At 38.2% G+C, this 19,394-nt stretch overlaps 2 protein-coding genes across 2 annotated transcripts in view; both read left to right on the plus strand.

The window, feature by feature from the left end:
• The first annotated feature begins 2,218 nt into the window (after positions 1-2,218).
• Positions 2,219-4,321, plus strand: LOC149197051 (putative rhamnogalacturonate lyase B). The gene is made up of 2 exons (XM_089408537.1): positions 2,219-2,272; positions 2,642-4,321. The coding sequence occupies exons 1-2, from the start codon at positions 2,219-2,221 to the stop codon at positions 4,304-4,306; spliced, it is 1,719 nt and encodes a 572-aa protein (XP_089264663.1). The 3' UTR covers positions 4,307-4,321.
• A 24-nt stretch (positions 4,322-4,345) lies between these two features.
• The window catches only part of LOC149197052 (putative rhamnogalacturonate lyase C), a 43,128-nt gene continuing 28,079 nt past the window's right edge, over positions 4,346-19,394 (plus strand). Inside the window, exons 1-3 of the mRNA XM_089408538.1 lie at positions 4,346-4,700; positions 14,033-14,157; positions 14,345-16,403. Of these exons, the coding sequence (XP_089264664.1) occupies positions 4,346-4,700; positions 14,033-14,157; positions 14,345-16,403 (2,539 nt within the window). The remainder of the gene's footprint in view (positions 4,701-14,032; positions 14,158-14,344; positions 16,404-19,394) is intronic.

Raw genomic sequence — 19,394 nt, forward strand, 5'->3', positions numbered from 1 at the left:
AATCAAGTTCAGATCTGATTGTTGATGGTGAACAACGATCAGACATAACAAGGCTGAAATCATTCACCTGGCGACTCCAAATAGGTTTTGAGATCAGATCCAAGGACTCCACTAGAGGATGAACTTGACCAGCAGAAACATGAACGGACAATATGGAAAGATCAGGTATTCAAGTTGGAATTTCATCCAAGACATTATGTTCTTTGTTATAAATTATTTCTTCTCTTTTCTCGAGAATTTCAAGAAGGATTTACAAAGTATACTGTATCTGAGAGAAGATCCTAGACCTACATTTGATTCCTTACCTTTGAAGATTGCAAAATATTCACATGCCTTTGATCTTGATCAAGAACATTCTTCTGAATTTTATGATGATCGTCTTCAAACTGATGAGCCTTAAGAGACAAAGATTGATTTTACACCTTCTGTACATATTCCTATACCTTGTAAAATTCTAGATAGATACAAGCCTCTGATTTGACCTCCTATATCCCATGCTTTCCCTAAAAATCATTACCTATATCTACTAATATTTTATGGTGAATGTGACAACATCACTGCTGAGAGACATGTACTAAAATTTGAGTCTTTTCTTGACCTTTTTGAAGTTGATGAAGAGGATGTCAATATTAGGATTTTTGCTCTTTCTTTGCAAGGTAAAGTCAAGAGTTGGTTGAAAACCCTACCTGATGCGAGCATTTCAGATTTCAAGTAGTTCATCAAAGTTTTCCTCGACAAGTGGGTGGTCAGACAACCCTTTCTTGATTATAGAAGAGTATAACCAGCTGAAAATATTGCCAGAGGAGACAGTACAACAGTTTTCTGCTAGATTTCACCAAGTTTATTGTTCAATGACTATTAATATAAGACCTCCTCTTGGATCTGCTCTCTTGTACTACCCGGATGCCTTTGATCTGGAAATGGAGTTTCAGCTGAGAGAAAGGAACCTTGCAACACTTGAAGAGATGCAAAATAGTGCAGTAGATGTAGAGGCTAATTTGTTGATCAGAAGGGAAAAGTTGAAGGAAGAAGAGATGAAGAATATAGATCTAGAGGAATCGACATCTTTAGAGGTAAAGCTCGACATTTTGGTAAGTGCAGTGGAAGAGATGATGCAAAGGATCACCACTGTTATCACTGAAAATGCTGTTGTCAAAATTTTTTTAGTCTAGCTTAAAGTCAGGGTATTTTCGCAGCGCCAGAATTCTTTTTAGCAGTTTCGCAGCGCTACCTGTTTGAGTGGTTTCGTAGCGTGCTACGAAACTGGGGATTTGTTTGAGTTTTCAGTGAAGGTCCAAATCCTAGCATGCTTATTGTACAGAGTTCTACTTCCCTCCAGGAATGTTGATGAGAGCAGTGGCAGTATGTTCAAGGAGACACCTTATGATGATGCAGCTATTGTAGGATTGCCATCAAATACATTAAGGGAGTTATCTCCGAATTCTGGCTCATGGGTGATTGTGAAAGATGTACATACTAATGTGGGAGACTTGCAGGAGATTTTGTGTTGAATCCTCTAGACAAAGAATCTATTAAATTTTATAAGTCATAGAGTGTTTGACATTTGGGATTGTCTTTTCACAATCTGTAACTTCTTTCACAAAGCAGGGCGCCACAATGGATTGAAAGATTTGAAAAATATTTATGATAAAGTTCATGTTCACACCTTGTTCATGCTGCGGAGTACTTGGTAATTGTTTTGACAGACCTTGGGACCAGTTTCAAACTTGTAGAAATTGTCCATGAAGGAATTCAGAAATACTCTGAAGCTCTAAAAGCAGATAGCTGCTATGTTGTTGCTTAGTATAATTTGGGGTGGTTTATTAAGAAATGAGCATATCGAGCCTAAATCTGGCTGAGGCATTGACAATGGATGGAAGAAAGACGCCTTTGATATTGGCTAGCACCAATGGAGTTATTAATTCCGCCTTGCTTTCTGGAGAACATGATGGCACCATGGATGGATCTAAGAAATACAGGGGTTTTTAAAATGACTGATATAAATGAAAATGTCTTGAGTATTATCGAGCACGTTGGTTCATTATTAATGCATATATTGAAGACATGAAAGTGCTCTTTTCAAATGCGGTGATTAATGCCAAGTGTCAAGTAGTTTTATATGCTACAAGGCCGCCATTATTAGTGGCACAAGAGCTGGTTTTAGGTTAACTGGTGTCGTTAAAAGGGTGAGTGCGCATTAAATAGAAATAAAAGAAGGATGGCGCAAATGGCAGAGTTCGAAATAGATGAATTTCCTTTGTCAAGGTGGATGGTATTATTTAGATATTGTCTTCTACAAACGTGGTAACGTGCCGGTTACATGCTCCAGCTGGCGACCAAGAAACTTCTCAAGCTGTAAGCAAGGCTTCATCAGAATTTGAGCTCAAAGTTTACATGCTAGGTGATGCCATGTCCTTTTTGAAGAACATTTCCTTGGATAATATCGCTGAAGATGTTGGTGATTTCCAGCCACAGAAGTTTTGGAGTTTAAAGAATTACCAAAGCACAAGTTAAATTCAGAGGGAGATTGTAAATATTCCAAGAACCATGGCTCTCAGAAGACTTGCGCTACATTAGATTACATTTATCACACTTTTGATAAGTATGCTATTAGTTCTGCACTCTGTAGCGGAAGTGTTAGGGGGGCGATGTGTATTTTGTGGATCAGGGTGCTCACATTGCATTAGATAATGGAATTGTGCGAGTCACCATATCAAAACCAGCGGGGATAATTACAGGCATACGTTATGGAGGGCTTGACAATTTGCTCGAAATTCTCAACAAAGAAACGAACAGAGGATACTGGGATCTCAATTGGAACGAGCCAGGAGGGAAGGATACGTTTGATGTGCCAAGTGCGATATTTTTTAAAGTGGTCGAGGCTAACAAGGATAAGGTTGAAGTCTCTTTCCTCAGGCCATACAATCCTTCAAGCAGTTGGAAGATGGTGCCATTAAATATAGACAAAAGGTTTGTTTTGCTTCGAGGGAGCAGTGGGTTTTACACCTATGCGATATATGAGCGTCCAATGGGGTGGCCAGATTTCAATCTCAATCAAACTCGTGTTACATTCAAATTGAGGAAAGACAGATTTCACTACATGGCAATTGCTGATAACAAGCAAAGATTGATGCCATCCCCGGATGATCGGATGCCAAACAGATGCAACATACTTACATATCCTGAAGCAGTTTTTCTCTCAAATCCTGGGAACCCTAGCCTTCAAGGCGAGGTAGATGATAAGTACCAGTACTCATGTGACAATAGGGAGAACAGAGTCCATGGATGGATCAGCTTTGATCCCATGGTTGGGTTCTGGGTCATCACTCCTAGCGATGAATTTTGTAATGGAGGTCCAATAAAACAAAACTCGACATCCCATGTTGGGCCAACATCGCTTGCAATGTTTCATAGTGCTCATTATGCGGGTGAAGAGCTATGTCCTAAGTTTCGTTCTGGAGAAGCGTGGCAAAAGGTTTTTGGCCCAGTCTTCATTTATCTTAATTCTTCATCAAGAGAGGCTCACCCATTCTCCTTGTGGCAAGATGCAAAGTTACAGATGATAAAGGAGGTACAAAGTTGGCCTTATGGGTGGCCTGAATCTCCATTATTTAGAAAGAGACCAGAACGAGGATATATTACTGGACAACTGTTAGTACATGATAAATATGCTGTTGAGGATGTTCACCCTGCTCGTTTTGCTTTTCTGGGATTGTCCACACCTGGGGAAAAGGGCTCTTGGCAAAAAGAGAGTAAGAGCTACCAATTTTGGAGTCAAGCTGATGAGAATGGGCTTTTCTCTATAGAAAATGTTTGCCCTGGTACCTACAATCTCTATGGTTGGGTGCCGGGTGTTCTTGGTGACTATATGAAAGAAGGCTTGATTAACATATATTCAGGTTGTAGGATAGATGTTGGGATTTTGATCTATGAGCCCCCAAGAGATGGCCCTACTATATGGGAGATAGGTTTACCAGATCGTACTGCTGCAGAATTTTTCATTCCAGATCCCAAGCCTTGCCACATCAACAAACTATTTCTCAATCATCCTGAAAGGTTCCGGCAATATGGCCTTTGGGAAAGATATTCTGAAATCTTCAAAGACAACGATTTGATATATACAGTTGGGACTAGTGACTGGAGAAGAGATTGGTGCTTTGCACACACATGCAGGATTGAAAATGATGGAAGCTTTCGTCCCGCAACATGGCAAATAAAATTCCAGCTAAGAGGTGTGGAACAAAACAGTCTTTATAAGCTTCGATTAGCAATTGCATCATCAACCAATGCAGCCATTCAGGTTTGATTCAATGATGCAAATATATATAAACCACATTTTGATACCATGCAATTTGGGAAAGATAATGCCATTGCTCGTCATGGCAACCATGGTTTGTGCCATCTGTTTAACATTGATGTTTCTGGAAACTGGATCTGTCAACTTATTTGTCTTGTACCCATCCAAATAGCCCGGGCTGAAAACAATGGATTACATCCTTTGCTTGATGGGTTTCAGATACCTCCCCATCACACTTATGTAGATAGCATATCTCTAGCAAACTTGCTCTGTTTTGGCTTATATGACGCTGTGTTGAGTCAGTGGGATGGTAAAATCATGGTGGTCTCATCAATTGCAGTTGGTTCATCTATTGGAGGTTCATGTTATAGGGAATGTGATTCTGAATCTCAGCATAGCAAAGGTGAAACTGAAGATTGGCAACATCAGCTATTCAATTTTGTGAGAAGTTTAAAGGAACACTATGGTTTATTTAAATCACACAGCAGTTTCGTAGTGCGCTATGAAACTGCTGTAGGTGATGATTTTAAAGTGCAGAGCAGCTAGTGTGATACTGTGAGCGGGAGTTGAGGAAGAGAAGCACCTGTCTATTAATATCACTTACAGCACATCTGAAACATGGCAGCATTCCATGTCTGGGGTTATTAAAAGATTTGGGAACAGGTTGCTATACTTTGGGAGAATGTGGGAAACAAAGACCGTGAAAACAGAGCATTCTTCTTGATCAATTAATAAGCATACACGTAACTAGAATCCAAAGCTAGTTCGTTCTATGTACTCTCCTTCAAAGATACTTCAACCTAAATAGCTAAAGGACATGTGTCAAGAGCCAGAAAAGCATCATGCGACAAGGAGCAAAGATTTAGGATTTTGATTAAATGAAAACCATTTGTGATTTCAGTTTAGACATGTTGTAATTAATAAATTAGTTAGGCACTAGATAGGGATAGTGAATAGCCACCTTCGAGGCTCCCCTCATGCTGGAGGAGGAAGCTCGAGGTGGATAAGTTTGTTTGCCTATAAAGGGATGAGATTAGAATGTAGAAGTTGTTGGACATTTTATAGAAAAACAGAGTTGTTTTGGGCCATTGTAAAGCTTATGACAGTATTAGTAGAATAGTGTTGATTTCTTCCCAAGATTCTCGATGGATTATTGTGGTCAAATATAAGGATGGTGTTTTATGTTTTATGTTCATTTACAGCCTTGTTGTAACACAATCACTCAGAATTCATAATATTATGCTCTGACTTCCTGTGTGTTTAACAAGCTGTGGTTTTGATGGAGTATGTTTGACACTTAATGCAAAGAGCCTTGGCTTCTATGAAATGATAATGTTTTTCTTGTTTACTTAGTGTATGAGACTCCATAGCCCAATGAGAACCAGTTTGACATGAATCCAACCAGCTTTGCTTTCATGAATAAATAAAGAGTTAGCCATCTATTGTTTGAAGGATTTTATCAAGAGTTTGTGAGAGAGCCCTCTCTGATCAAATGTTATCACAAAATCACTACTGAGGGCTGCAACCAAGCAAGATTTCATGTAACTCTTTCAACCTAGCTTTAGATCAAAGATTAGCCTCTTTGATCAGAGAGGGCTCTCTCACAAACTCTTGATTAAAATCATTCACTACAAAAGATGGCTAACTCTTTATTCATTGATAAAAGCAAAAGCTGGTTGGATTCATGTCAAACTGGTTCTCATTGGGCTATGGAGTCTCATACACTAAGTAAACAAGAAAAACATTATCATTTCATAGAAGCCAAGGCTCTTTGCATTAAGTGTCAAACATACTCCATCAAAACCACAGCTTGTTAAACACACAGGAAGTCAGAGCATAATATTATGAATTATCAAAAAATCAAGTTTAATATATATAGGAAGATCATTTAAAGCATCTGGAAAAGATACTATTGAAGTGTAGAAGGTTCGACATTTCTTTGAACCCAACTAAAAGTATCTTTGCTTTGACTTCTGGTAAGTTGCTTGGGCATATCATTTCTCAAGAAGGCATTAAGATAGATCCAAATAGAGTCAGTGCTATTTCAAGGCTGGATTTGCCAAGAAGCAAGAAAGAGGTTCAGTCTTTTCTTGGTAAAGTTAATTTTGTTAGGAGGTTCATTCCCAACTTTGCAGAGGTGGTTAAACACATCACAAAGATGCTGAAGAAAGGAGCAGACTTCAAGTGGACAGCTGAGGCAAGAAAGTCATTTGAAGAAATTAAAAAAGCACTCACTCAAGCGCCGGTTCTTATTAGCCCTGATTTCTCCAAGGAATTTTTAATATTCACCTATGCCTCTGAGGATACAATTGCTGGAGTTCTTTTACAGAAAGGAAATCAAGGTACTGAGCAGCCTATTTCATTCTTTAGTAAAACATTGGCAAATGCTGAATTAAAGTATAACATTTTAGAAAAGCAAGCATATGCTTTGGTAAAGGCAATCAAAGATTTTAGAATCTATGTGCTACATTCTCATATTATTGCATTTGTGCCAAGTGCTGTTATTAAAGAAATTCTCACACAAGCAGACCCGGATGGTAAAAGAGGGAAATGGATAGCCAAATTGCTGGAATATGATATTGAAATTAGGCCAACTAAATTGGTGAAGGGTCAAGGGTTGGCAGAGTTGCTAACTCACTCAAATCTAGACTGCAGTGACATTAATTTTAATGCAGAAATATCAGAAATTTTTGAAGAAGAGGAAGAGTTGGTTCAAATTAATGAAAAATTTCTGATATCTGAATGGTATAAGGATGTCTCATTTGTTCTACAGCACAACAGAGCCCCTGACAATCTTTCCAAGTCTAGAGCTCGTTTCATCAAGCTGAAATCCCTTAGATATTTTGTTTATGAGCAGAATTTATTTTGGAAGGATGCTGGCGGAATTCTATTAAGTTGTTTGATTGAAGAGGAGGCTGATAGGGTGATTGAGGAATTTCATAAGGGAGATTGTGGAGGTCACCATTATTGGAAGGCTACTGCTAATAAAATATTGAGAGCCGGGTATTTTTGGCCCACCATGTTCAAAGATATTTATAAAAAGGTTGCAGCCTGTCATGAATGTCAGTTGTTTGAAGGTAAAAGGAAGCTCATGCCTATGCCTCTAGTTCCTATTTATGTGGAAGCGCCCTTTTAGCAGTGGGGGCTAGATTTTATAGGTGAGATACATCCCTCTTCATCAGGCCAACATCGGTGGATACTTACAGCCACTGATTATTTCACAAAGTGGATAGAGGCAGTACCAACTAGACAAGCTAATGATGCAGTCATTATTTCCTTCTTAGAGAACAATATTTTATCAAGGTTTGGATGTCCACTCAAGCTTATCACAGATAATGCTCAGGCTTTTAAGTCTAAGAGAATGATAAACTTTTGCCACCAATACCATATTTCTCTTGGTCACTCAACAGCCTATTATCCACAAGGCAACGGTCTAGCTGAAAGTTCAAATAAGAGTCTTGTGAGGATTATCAAAAAATTGCTGCAAGAAAACAAGAAAACTTGGCACTTGAAACTGAAGTATGCATTGTGGGCTGATCGCATATGCACTAAAAGATCTATTGGAACCTCACCTTATGAACTTGTGTATGGAGCAGAAGCTATTTTTCCAACGTCTCTTGGTGTCCCAGTTATGAAATTAATTCAAGGACTTGAGGAAGAGCCAAATGCCATACAACGGAGGATTAATCAATTGATAGCATTACAAGAAAAAAGGAATGAAGTGGTTGAAGATTATCAACAAAATCAGAATAGAGTCAAGAGGGCTTTTGACAAGAAGATTAAAGATGTAACCTTTCAGATTGGTGACAAGGTTTTGAAGTGGGAAGCCAAGATTGAAGAAAAGGGCAAACATGGCAAATTTGAGAATTTATGGAAGGGGCCATATTTGATTTCTGCTTTCCATGGAAACAATACTTATATTTTACAAGAAGTTGATGGATCACAGTATGCTGGTGGGCCTGTCAATGGCAGGTTCTTAAAGCATTATTATCAGTGAAAAATCTGCCAAGTAATCCATGATCATTGTAAATAATCATTGTTTTTGAAGTGTTTTGTGTTAGTAATAAGTGACAAGCTGAACTAGAAGACTTTAGCCCGAGGAGAAGGCCCATAAAGTTTGAGAGGAATGCTTGTCAGCCAGATGTGAGTGTAATAAATGGATAAGGCACTGGTACTACGTGTTCTTAGTGTACCACAGGGGCACACTATCCCTAGTGGAGCCACTGTTATCACTAGGAACTATAGTTCATGTATATAAGATTGTCCATAAGTTTTTATAAAGTCTTGAGGTCTTGTAAATAGGTTTATTAGTATATGTCAATTTCAAATTTGAAATTCAAGAGTTATTGATGTGAATTCGTGTAAAGGAAAAATCATTAGACACCCTCCATCATTGTTAGTTAAAGCATGTCATGTCATTGGTACTTTGCGCAGTTTCGCAGCGCGGGTATGATGTTTTTGGTACTTGCGCAGTTTCGCAGCGCGGGTGTGATTGGTCAGTTTAGCTGCGAAATAATGTTTTCGTGTTTTCGCAGCGCTCTGTTTGTCAGCGATTTCGTAGCGCATCCTGTTAAATTTGAACTGCCCGCGCTACGAAATCGAGGTTTCAGGGTTTTTTGCAGCGTTTTTCTCTGAATGTCTAATCCGAGAGTAGTGAGTCACAAGTCCGTTCATGATTGTCATTTCACACCATCTCCATGTCATGATAAGCCATTATTTTGCCATAAGGTCCGAAGTCATGTAGTTGTGTGTCAGTTTAGAGGACGTTATAGGAGGTGGTCATTTCATAATGAGTCCTTCATGTCATATGAACGTGTTTGCTATATGAAAAGCTTAAGCTTTGATTTAAACGGACTACTGCAAGCGAGCCTGCTCTCCAAAGCTGAAGATTGTTTTCGTGCTGCAAGCCATCATCAGTCCCTTGTGTAAAAATACTCAAAGAAGCATGGAAAGAAAGGAACACCGTTCTGGTAAATGTGTGAGAACAGAGCCGGAGGGGTTAGATATTACTCTCAGGGATGAGGAGGTAGCAAAGGCATTTCGAAGTGCTGGCTGCTGGCGATTTTGTGAAAAATTGAAGGGTGGACATGCAGAAGTGACCAAGGCTTTCGCATTAAACTTCACGGGACTGAATTCGAAGGTGGCCATGTTGGAGTTTCCGGTGTCCCCTGAAGTTATTTCCACTGTCACAGAAATCCCGAGGGGTGGCCAAGAATGGTTCAAGAATTTCAAGTTTGACATGGGTCCATGCAAAGAGTTTTTGAAGGCACCTTATGTAGATGAAGATCTCACTAAAGCTGTCCCAAGGAGCTATCTAAAGGAGAATTATGCTATTCTATTGACATGTATCCAAAAGTACCTGATATGTGAGGGTAGGTACAATAAAGTTTACTCCTACCACTTCAAGCTTCTGTTACACTTCACTGGTAAGAGTTCAATAGACATACCTTTTTACTTGTTCAGGAGTATTAGCAAAATGTGTGATAAGATTCAGTTAAAGAAAGATGCTTATGAAACATCCCTTTTTCATCATGGTTTAGTAAAATTGCTGGTGTTGGATAGTTTACAAAAAATTGGTAAAGACTGGGATTCATTTGTGTTTATGGCCGGTTTCCCAAGCAAAACAGGCCTCACTCCATTACCTGTAAGAGAAAGAGAAGAAAGGAGTGAGGAAACTACTTTGGCTGAACTTAGGAGAGAAGTAACAGACCATAAGAAGCCCAAAGCTAAAACAAAGAAATCAGAGAGGTCTGTAGCAGTTAAAGAAACACCTGAAGCATCAATGAAGAAAACTCCTAAGCCAGCAGTTAAAGAAATACCTGAAGCATCAGTAGATAAAACTCCAAAATCATCTAGAGTATCTGAAAAAGAAACCCCTAAGTCATCTCCTAAGGAAACACCTCAGTCATCAAAACAGAAGACTCAGAAAAGAAAAGATGAAGCTAAATCCAGTGAAGCTGAAAGGGTTTCAAGGGTGAGAACTAGAGGCCAACTAAGCAAAGAAAAAGGAAAGTCAGTCCCTGTGGAAGAAAGTCCTATTTCAAAGGGTAGTTTAAATGACTTACTTGAAGCCATTGAACTAGAGCAAGATCATCCAATACAAATTGAACCACTTGAACTTGAGCAAGATCAATTGGTACCACCAATGCATATTGATCTAACACAATCCTCGCCTGAAAGTTCTAAAAGGTCAAAGGCTTCTAAAAGGTTAAAGTTTGAAGAACCAAGTGAAGAATATGCCTTTAAACCACGCAGACCAGTGACTAGAAGGCAAATTAAAGAAGTGGAGAAAGCTCAGAAAGAGAAAGCACCTTCGGAAATGCCTAGGACAGAGGCACTTGAAATCTTCTCTGAAATAGTCCAAGCAGCCAAAAGCAAGAACAAGGATAATAAGGTTGTTATTAGTCAAAGTGGAAATGTGATTGCTATTAAGAAACAAGCTGGAGCAACAAAGGAAGAAATACCTCAGGTTCAAAATGTTTTTAAGGAAAAGGCAGTAAGATATACAAGTTATAAGAAGGCTGTAATGAAGGGTAAAACAAGTTTGATCAATCAAGCTAGCTCAGTATCTGATGCATATGTGTGGACAGTGCCAGCTCCAAAGCAGGCAAAAATTATGAAACAAATGAATGCAAGTTTAAGAGCAGAGAACAAGATGTTAAAGGAAGAAGTCAGCAGCTTGAAAGGGAAGCTAGGCAAACTAGTTAAATGATCCAAGGAGAAATGTACTTTTCAAATTTTGGTATATTTTGGTTGTCATCATTTTAAAGCTTTTTGAGACTTTTTGATGTCCTTACACCTGTGAAGAATGACTGAAGAAAACACAGAGTTGAGTTATTGTTACTTTAAGGTTCATGTGTTTAATTTTGATTACCTACAGCAGTTTCGTAGCGCGCTACGAAACTGCTGTAGATGACTGTTTATGTTGAAAACTTGAGTTTGAATGCTGAGGTCAGCAAATATTTAAAGAGATGACTTAATGCCAGCATGGAGACTATAGAAAGTCAGTCAGATGTTTAAAAAAGGATGCCAGGTGTAAGTATTCGAAGAAAAGGTGAAGTTTTGTCTTTTGTTGAAAGTTTCACTTTATGTCCGAATTTTTAGGGTTATGATAGAGCTGCCGAGGTGTTAAGTGGTACACCTGTCCAGTTATGGGATGGCCAGATCATTAGTTTTCTTCAGTCACACGGGACTATCAAGGGATTAAATGGCTTGAAATTTGATCATTAATGCATGAACACCAATGGGAGGCAAAAACTGTGAATATAGGGTTCATATTCTTGTTGGTTGATGAATCATCTATGCATCAGGCATCCGAAGCTGTTCATCCATTGAATGTGCTTTCAGTTTGGTTTGGTTATTATTGTAATGCTACAGGTGGCAAGCTCCAAGAACGCAGCAAAGTATACGAGGAGATAGACTTAAAGTGTCAATGTGATGGAGTCCTCTGTTTTCGTAGCACCATATCTCTTGTAATTAATTAGCTTGTTTATGATATAGTTAAGGTCATTAATGACAGAATTCCGAGCTCCCTTCATGCTTGTTGAGGAGTCTCAGGTAGTAGTTTTTTTGATTGGCTATATATAGAAATAACTCTTATGTAAAAAAGGTTGGATATTTTATAGAAAAACAGAGTTGTTTTGGGCCATTGTAAGACTTTTTTGACAGTAATAGTAAAACAGTGTTGTTCTCTACTCAAGATTCTCGATGGATTGCTATGTTCAAATATAATGATGGTGTTTTATATTCTATGTTATTTTATAGCCTTGTTGTAACACAATCACTCAGAATTCATAATCTTATGCTCTGACTTCCTGTGTGTTTAGCAAGCTATGTTTTGATGGAGTATGTTTGACATGTGATGCAAAGAGCCTTGACTTCCATGAGATGACTATGTTTTCCTTGTTTACTTAATATTATAGACTCCATAGCCCAATGAGAACCAGTTTGATGTGTTTCCAACCAGCTTTGCTTTCATGAATAAATAAAGAGTTAGCCATCTATTGTTTGAAGGATTTTATCAAGAGTTTGTGAGAGAGCCCTCTCTGATCAAAGAGGCTAATCTTTGGTCTAAAGATAGGTTGAAATAGTTACATGAAATCTTGCTTGGTTGCAGCCCTCAGTATATATTAATATAGTTATAAATATTAACAATTAGCTATATATAATACTAATATATATAATTAGCTATATTAATCTTATATATATTGCTAATTAATGCATGAACACCAATGGGAGGCAAAAACCGTGAATATAGGGTTCATATTCTTGTTGGTTGATGAATCATCTATGCATCAGGCATCCGAAGCTGTTCATCCGTTGAATGTGCTTTCAGTTTGGTTTGGTATATTAGGACTATATTAATATATATATTTAGTATAATATTAGTAAATTAATATATTATAGATGTTTTTATATATGATTATAATAATATTAAATATTGGTTGATTAATAAATAGTTTTTCTATAATATTATTAGTGATTTTATATTCTAATATTACTTGTTTTTGTTAATAATATTATCTTGTTAATAACTGTTATCACTGAAAATGCTGTTGTCAAAATTTTTTTAGTCTAGCTTAAAGTCAGGGTATTTTCGCAGCGCCAGAATTCTTTTTAGCAGTTTCGCAGCGCTACCTGTTTGAGTGGTTTCGTAGCGTGCTACGAAACTGGGGATTTGTTTGAGTTTTCAGTGAAGGTCCAAATCCTAGCATGCTTATTGTACAGAGTTCTACTTCCCTCCAGGAATGTTGATGAGAGCAGTGGCAGTATGTTCAAGGAGACACCTTATGATGATGCAGCTATTGTAGGTTTGCCATCAAATACATTAAGGGAGTTATCTCTGAATTCTGGCTCATGGGTGATTGTGAAAGATGTACATACTAATGTGGGAGACTTGCAGGAGATTTTGTGTTGAATCCTCTAGACAAAGAATCTATTAAATTTTATAAGTCATAGAGTGTTTGACATTTGGGATTGTCTTTTCACAATCTGTAACTTCTTTCACAAAGCAGGGCGCCACAATGGATTGAAAGATTTGAAAAATATTTATGATAAAGTTCATGTTCACACCTTGTTCATGCTGCGGAGTACTTGGTAATTGTTTTGACAGACCTTGGGACCAGTTTCAAACTTGTAGAAATTGACCATGAAGGAATTCAGAAATACTCTGAAGCTCTAAAAGCAGATAGCTGCTATGTTGTTGCTTAGTATAATTTGGGGTGGTTTATTAAGAAATGAGCATATCGAGCCTAAATCTGGCTGAGGCATTGACAATGGATGGAAGAAAGAAGCCTTTGATATTGGCTAGCACCAATGGAGTTATTAATTCCGCCTTGCTTTCTGGAGAACATGATGGCACCATGGATGGATCTAAGAAATACAGGGGTTTTTAAAATGACTGATATAAATGAAAATGTCTTGAGTATTATCGAGCACGTTGGTTCATTATTAATGCATATATTGAAGACATGAAAGTGCTCTTTTCAAATGCGGTGATTAATGCCAAGTGTCGAGTAGTTTTATATGCTACAAGGCCGCCATTATTAGTGGCACAAGAGCTGGTTTTAGGTTAACTGGTGTCGTTAAAAGGGTGAGTGCGCATTAAATAGAAATAAAAGAAGGATGGCACAAATGGCAGAGTTCGAAATAGATGAATTTCCTTTGTCAAGGTGGATGGTATTATTTAGATATTGTCTTCTACAAACGTGGTAACGTGCCGGTTACATGCTCCAGCTGGCGACCAAGAAACTTCTCAAGCTGTAAGCAAGGCTTCATCAGAATTTGAGCTCAAAGTTTACATGCTAGGTGATGCCATGTCCTTTTTGAAGAACATTTCCTTGGATAATATCGCTGAGGATGTTGGTGATTTCCAGCCACAGAAGTTTTGGAGTTTAAAGAATTACCAAAGCACAAGTTAAATTCAGAGGGAGATTGTAAATATTCCAAGAACCATGGCTCTCAGAAGACTTGCGCTACATTAGATTACATTTATCACACTTTTGATAAGTATGCTATTAGTTCTGCACTCTGTAGCGGAAGTGTTAGGGGGGCGATGTGTATTTTGTTGATCAGGGTGCTCACATTGCATTAGATAATGGAATTGTACGAGTCAGCATATCAAAACCAGCGGGGATAATTACAGGCATACGTTATGGAGGGCTTGACAATTTGCTCGAAATTCTCAACAAAGAAACGAACAGAGGATACTGGGATCTCAATTGGAACGAGCCAGGAGGGAAGGATACGTTTGATGTGCCAAGTGCGATATTTTTTAAAGTGGTCGAGGCTAACAAGGATAAGGTTGAAGTCTCTTTCCTCAGGCCATACAATCCTTCAAGCAGTTGGAAGATGGTGCCATTAAATATAGACAAAAGGTTTGTTTTGCTTCGAGGGAGCAGTGGGTTTTACACCTATGCGATATATGAGCGTCCAACGGGGTGGCCAGATTTCAATCTCAATCAAACTCGTGTTACATTCAAATTGAGGAAAGACAGATTTCACTACATGGCAATTGCTGATAACAAGCAAAGATTGATGCCATCCCCGGATGATCGGATGCCAAACAGATGCAACATACTTACATATCCTGAAGCAGTTTTTCTCTCAAATCCTGGGAACCCTAGCCTTCAAGGCGAGGTAGATGATAAGTACCAGTACTCATGTGACAATAGGGAGAACAGAGTCCATGGATGGATCAGCTTTGATCCCATGGTTGGGTTCTGGGTCATCACTCCTAGCGATGAATTTCGTAATGGAGGTCCAATAAAACAAAACTTGACATCCCATGTTGGGCCAACATCGCTTGCAATGTTTCATAGTGCTCATTATGCGGGTGAAGAGCTATGTCCTAAGTTTCGTTCTGGAGAAGCGTGGCAAAAGGTTTTTGGCCCAGTCTTCATTTATCTTAATTCTTCATCAAGAGAGGCTCACCCATTCTCCTTGTGGCAAGATGCAAAGTTACAGATGATAAAGGAGGTACAAAGTTGGCCTTATGGGTGGCCTGAATCTCCATTATTTAGAAAGAGACCAGAACGAGGATATATTACTGGACAACTGTTAGTACATGATAAATATGCTGTTGAGGATGTTCACCCTGCTCGTTTTGCTTTTCTGGGATTGTCCACACCTGGGGAAAAGGGCTCTTGGAAAAAAGAGAGTAAGAGCTACCAATTTTGGAGTCAAGCTGATGAGAATGGGCTTTTCTCTATAGAAAATGTTTGCCCTGGTACCTACAATCTCTATGGTTGGGTGCCGGGTGTTCTTGGTGACTATATGAAAGAAGGCTTGATTAACATATATTCAGGTTGTAGGATAGATGTTGGGATTTTGATCTATGAGCCCCCAAGAGATGGCCCTACTATATGGGAGATAGGTTTACCAGATCGCACTGCTGCAGAATTTTTCATTCCAGATCCCAAGCCTTGCCACATCAACAAACTATTTCTCAATCATCCTGAAAGGTTCCGGCAATATGGCCTTTGGGAAAGATATTCTGAAATCTTCAAAGACAACGATTTGATATATACAGTTGGGACTAGTGACTGGAGAAGAGATTGGTGCTTTGCACACACATGCAGGATTGAAAATGATGGAAGCTTTCGTCCCGCAACATGGCAAATAAAATTCCAGCTAAGAGGTGTGGAACAAAACAGTCTTTATAAGCTTCGATTAGCAATTGCATCATCAACCAATGCAGCCATTCAGGTTCGATTCAATGATGCAAATATATATAAACCACATTTTGATACCATGCAATTTGGGAAAGATAATGCCATTGCTCGTCATGGCAACCATGGTTTGTACCATCTGTTTAACATTGATGTTTCTGGAAACTGGATCTGTCAACTTATTTGTCTTGTACCCATCCAAATAGCCCGGGCTGAAAACAATGGATTACATCCTTTGCTTGATGGGTTTCAGATACCTCCCCATCACACTTATGCAGATAGCATATCTCTAGCAAACTTGCTCTGTTTTGGCTTATATGACGCTGTGTTGAGTCAGTGGGATGGTAAAATCATGGTGGTCTCATCAATTGCAGTTGGTTCATCTATTGGAGGTTCATGTTATAGGGAATGTGATTCTGAATCTCAGCATAGCAAAGGTGAAACTGAAGATTGGCAACATCAGCTATTCAATTTTGTGAGAAGTTTAAAGGAACACTGTGGTTTATTTAAATCACACAGCAGTTTCGTAGCGCGCTACGAAACTGCTGTAGGTGATGATTTTAAAGTGCAGAGCAGCTAGTGTGATACTGTGAGCGGGAGTTGAGGAAGAGAAGCACCTGTCTATTAATATCACTTACAGCACATCTGAAACATGGCAGCATTCCATGTCTGGGGTTATTAAAAGATTTGGGAACAGGCTGCTATACTTTGGGAGAATGTGGGAAACAAAGACCGTGAAAACAGAGCATTCTTCTTGATCAATTAATAAGCATACACGTAACTAGAATCCAAAGCTAGTTTGTTCTATGTACTCTCCTTCAAAGATACTTCAACCTAAACAGCTAAAGGAAATGTGTCAAGAGCCAGAAAAGCATCATGCGACAAGGAGCAAAGATTTATGATTTTGATTAAATGAAAACCATTTGTGATTTCAGTTTAGACATGTTGTAATTAATAAATTAGTTAGGCACTAGATAGGGATAGTGAATAGCCACCTTCGAGGCTCCCCTCATGCTGGAGGAGGAAGCTCGAGGTGGATAAGTTTGTTTGCCTATAAAGGGATGAGATTAGAATGTAGAAGTGGTTGGACATTTTATAGAAAAACAGAGTTGTTTTGGGCCATTGTAAAGCTTATGACAGTATTAGTAAAACAGTGTTGATTTCTTCCCAAGATTCTCGATGGATTATTGTGGTCAAATATAAGGATGGTGTTTTATGTTTTATGTTCATTTACAGCCTTGTTGTAACACAATCACTCAGAATTCATAATATTATGCTCTGACTTCCTGTGTGTTTAACAAGCTGTGGTTTTGATGGAGTATGTTTGACACTTAATGCAAAGAGCCTTGGCTTCTATGAAATGATAATGTTTTTCTTGTTTACTTAGTGTATGAGACTCCATAGCCCAATGAGAACCAGTTTGACATGAATCCAACCAGCTTTTGCTTTTATCAATGAATAAAGAGTTAGCCATCTTTTGTAGTGAATGATTTTAATCAAGAGTTTGTGAGAGAGCCCTCTCTGATCAAAGAGGCTAATCTTTGATCTAAAGCTAGGTTGAAAGAGTTACATGAAATCTTGCTTGGTTGCAGCCCTCAGTAGTGATTTTGTTAATAACTACTAATAATATTTCTGATAATAAATAATTACTAATATTAATATTACAAAAAAACCAATATTAATATCAACCAATATTAATATTATAGTCTTAAACTAACTATAATATATAAATATAGTTTTGACTATTGTTTGTTTTGATGACTATGTTTTCCCGGCAGACGCACCAAAATGTTATCACAAAATCACTACTGAGGGCTGCAACCAAGCAAGATTTCATGTAACTATTTCAACCTATCTTTAGACCAAAGATTAGCCTCTTTGATCAGAGAGGGCTCTCTCACAAACTCTTGATAAAATCCTTCAAACAATAGATGGCTAACTCTTTATTTATTCATGAAAGCAAAGCTGGTTGGAAACACATCAAACTAGTTCTCATTGGGCTATGGAGTCTATAATATTAAGTAAACAAGGAAAACATAGTCATCTCATGGAAGTCAAGACTCTTTGCATCACATGTCAAACATACTCCATCAAAACATAGCAAAGCTAAAACAAAGAAATCAGAGAGGTCTGTAGCAGTTAAAGAAACACCTGAAGCATCAATGAAGAAAACTCCTAAGCCAGCAGTTAAAGAAATACCTGAAGCATCAGTAGATAAAACTCCAAAATCATCTAGAGTATCTGAAAAAGAAACCCCTAAGTCATCTCCTAAGGAAACACCTCAGTCATCAAAATGTTATCACAAAATCACTACTGAGGGCTGCAACCAAGCAAGATTTCATGTAACTATTTCAACCTATCTTTAGACCAAAGATTAGCCTCTTTGATCAGAGAGGGCTCTCTCACAAACTCTTGATAAAATCCTTCAAACAATAGATGGCTAACTCTTTATTTATTCATGAAAGCAAAGCTGGTTGGAAACACATCAAACTGGTTCTCATTGGGCTATGGAGTCTATAATATTAAGTAAACAAGGAAAACATAGTCATCTCATGGAAGTCAAGGCTCTTTGCATCACATGTCAAACATACTCCATCAAAACATAGCTTGCTAAACACACAGGAAGTCAGAGCATAAGATTATGAATTCTGAGTGATTGTGTTACAACAAGGCTATAAAATAACATAGAATATAAAACACCATCATTATATTTGAACATAGCAATCCATCGAGAATCTTGAGTAGAGAACAACACTGTTTTACTATTACTGTCAAAAAAGTCTTACAATGGCCCAAAACAACTCTGTTTTTCTATAAAATATCCAACCTTTTTTACATAAGAGTTATTTCTATATATAGCCAATCAAAAAAACTACTACCTGAGACTCCTCAACAAGCATGAAGGGAGCTCGGAATTCTGTCATTAATGACCTTAACTATATCATAAACAAGCTAATTAATTACAAGAGATATGGTGCTACGAAAACAGAGGACTCCATCACATTGACACTTTAAGTCTATCTCCTCGTATACTTTGCTGCGTTCTTGGAGCTTGCCACCTGTAGCATTACAATAATAACCAAACCAAACTGAAAGCACATTCAATGGATGAACAGCTTCGGATGCCTAATGCATAGATGATTCATCAACCAACAAGAATATGAACCCTATATTCACGGTTTTTGCCTCCCATTGGTGTTCATGCATTAATGATCAAATTTCAAGCCATGTAATCCCTTGATAGTCCCGTGAAGTTTAATGCGAAAGCCTTGGTCACTTCTGCATGTCCACCCTTCAATTTTTCACAAAATCGCCAGCAGCCAGCACTTCGAAATGCCTTTGCTACCTCCTCATCCCTGAGAGTAATATCTAACCCCTCCGGCTCTGTTCTCACACATTTACCAGAACGGTGTTCCTTTCTTTCCATG

The sequence above is a fragment of the Pinus tabuliformis genome, chromosome 2_2 (genome assembly GCF_031772625.1).
Source record: "Pinus tabuliformis cultivar Carrire ecotype Pingquan chromosome 2_2, CPIR1, whole genome shotgun sequence".
Classification (NCBI taxonomy): Eukaryota; Viridiplantae; Streptophyta; class Pinopsida; order Pinales; family Pinaceae; genus Pinus; species Pinus tabuliformis.

Coding starts and splice junctions, on each gene's coding strand:
- LOC149197051 (XM_089408537.1), top strand. CDS start 2,219: ATGGCGCAAATGGCAGAGTTCGAAATAGATGAATTTCCTTTGTCAAGG. Junction 2,273..2,641: donor TTCCTTTGTCAAGGTGGATG/GTATTATTTAGA, acceptor CGGAAGTGTTAG/GGGGGCGATGTGTATTTTGT.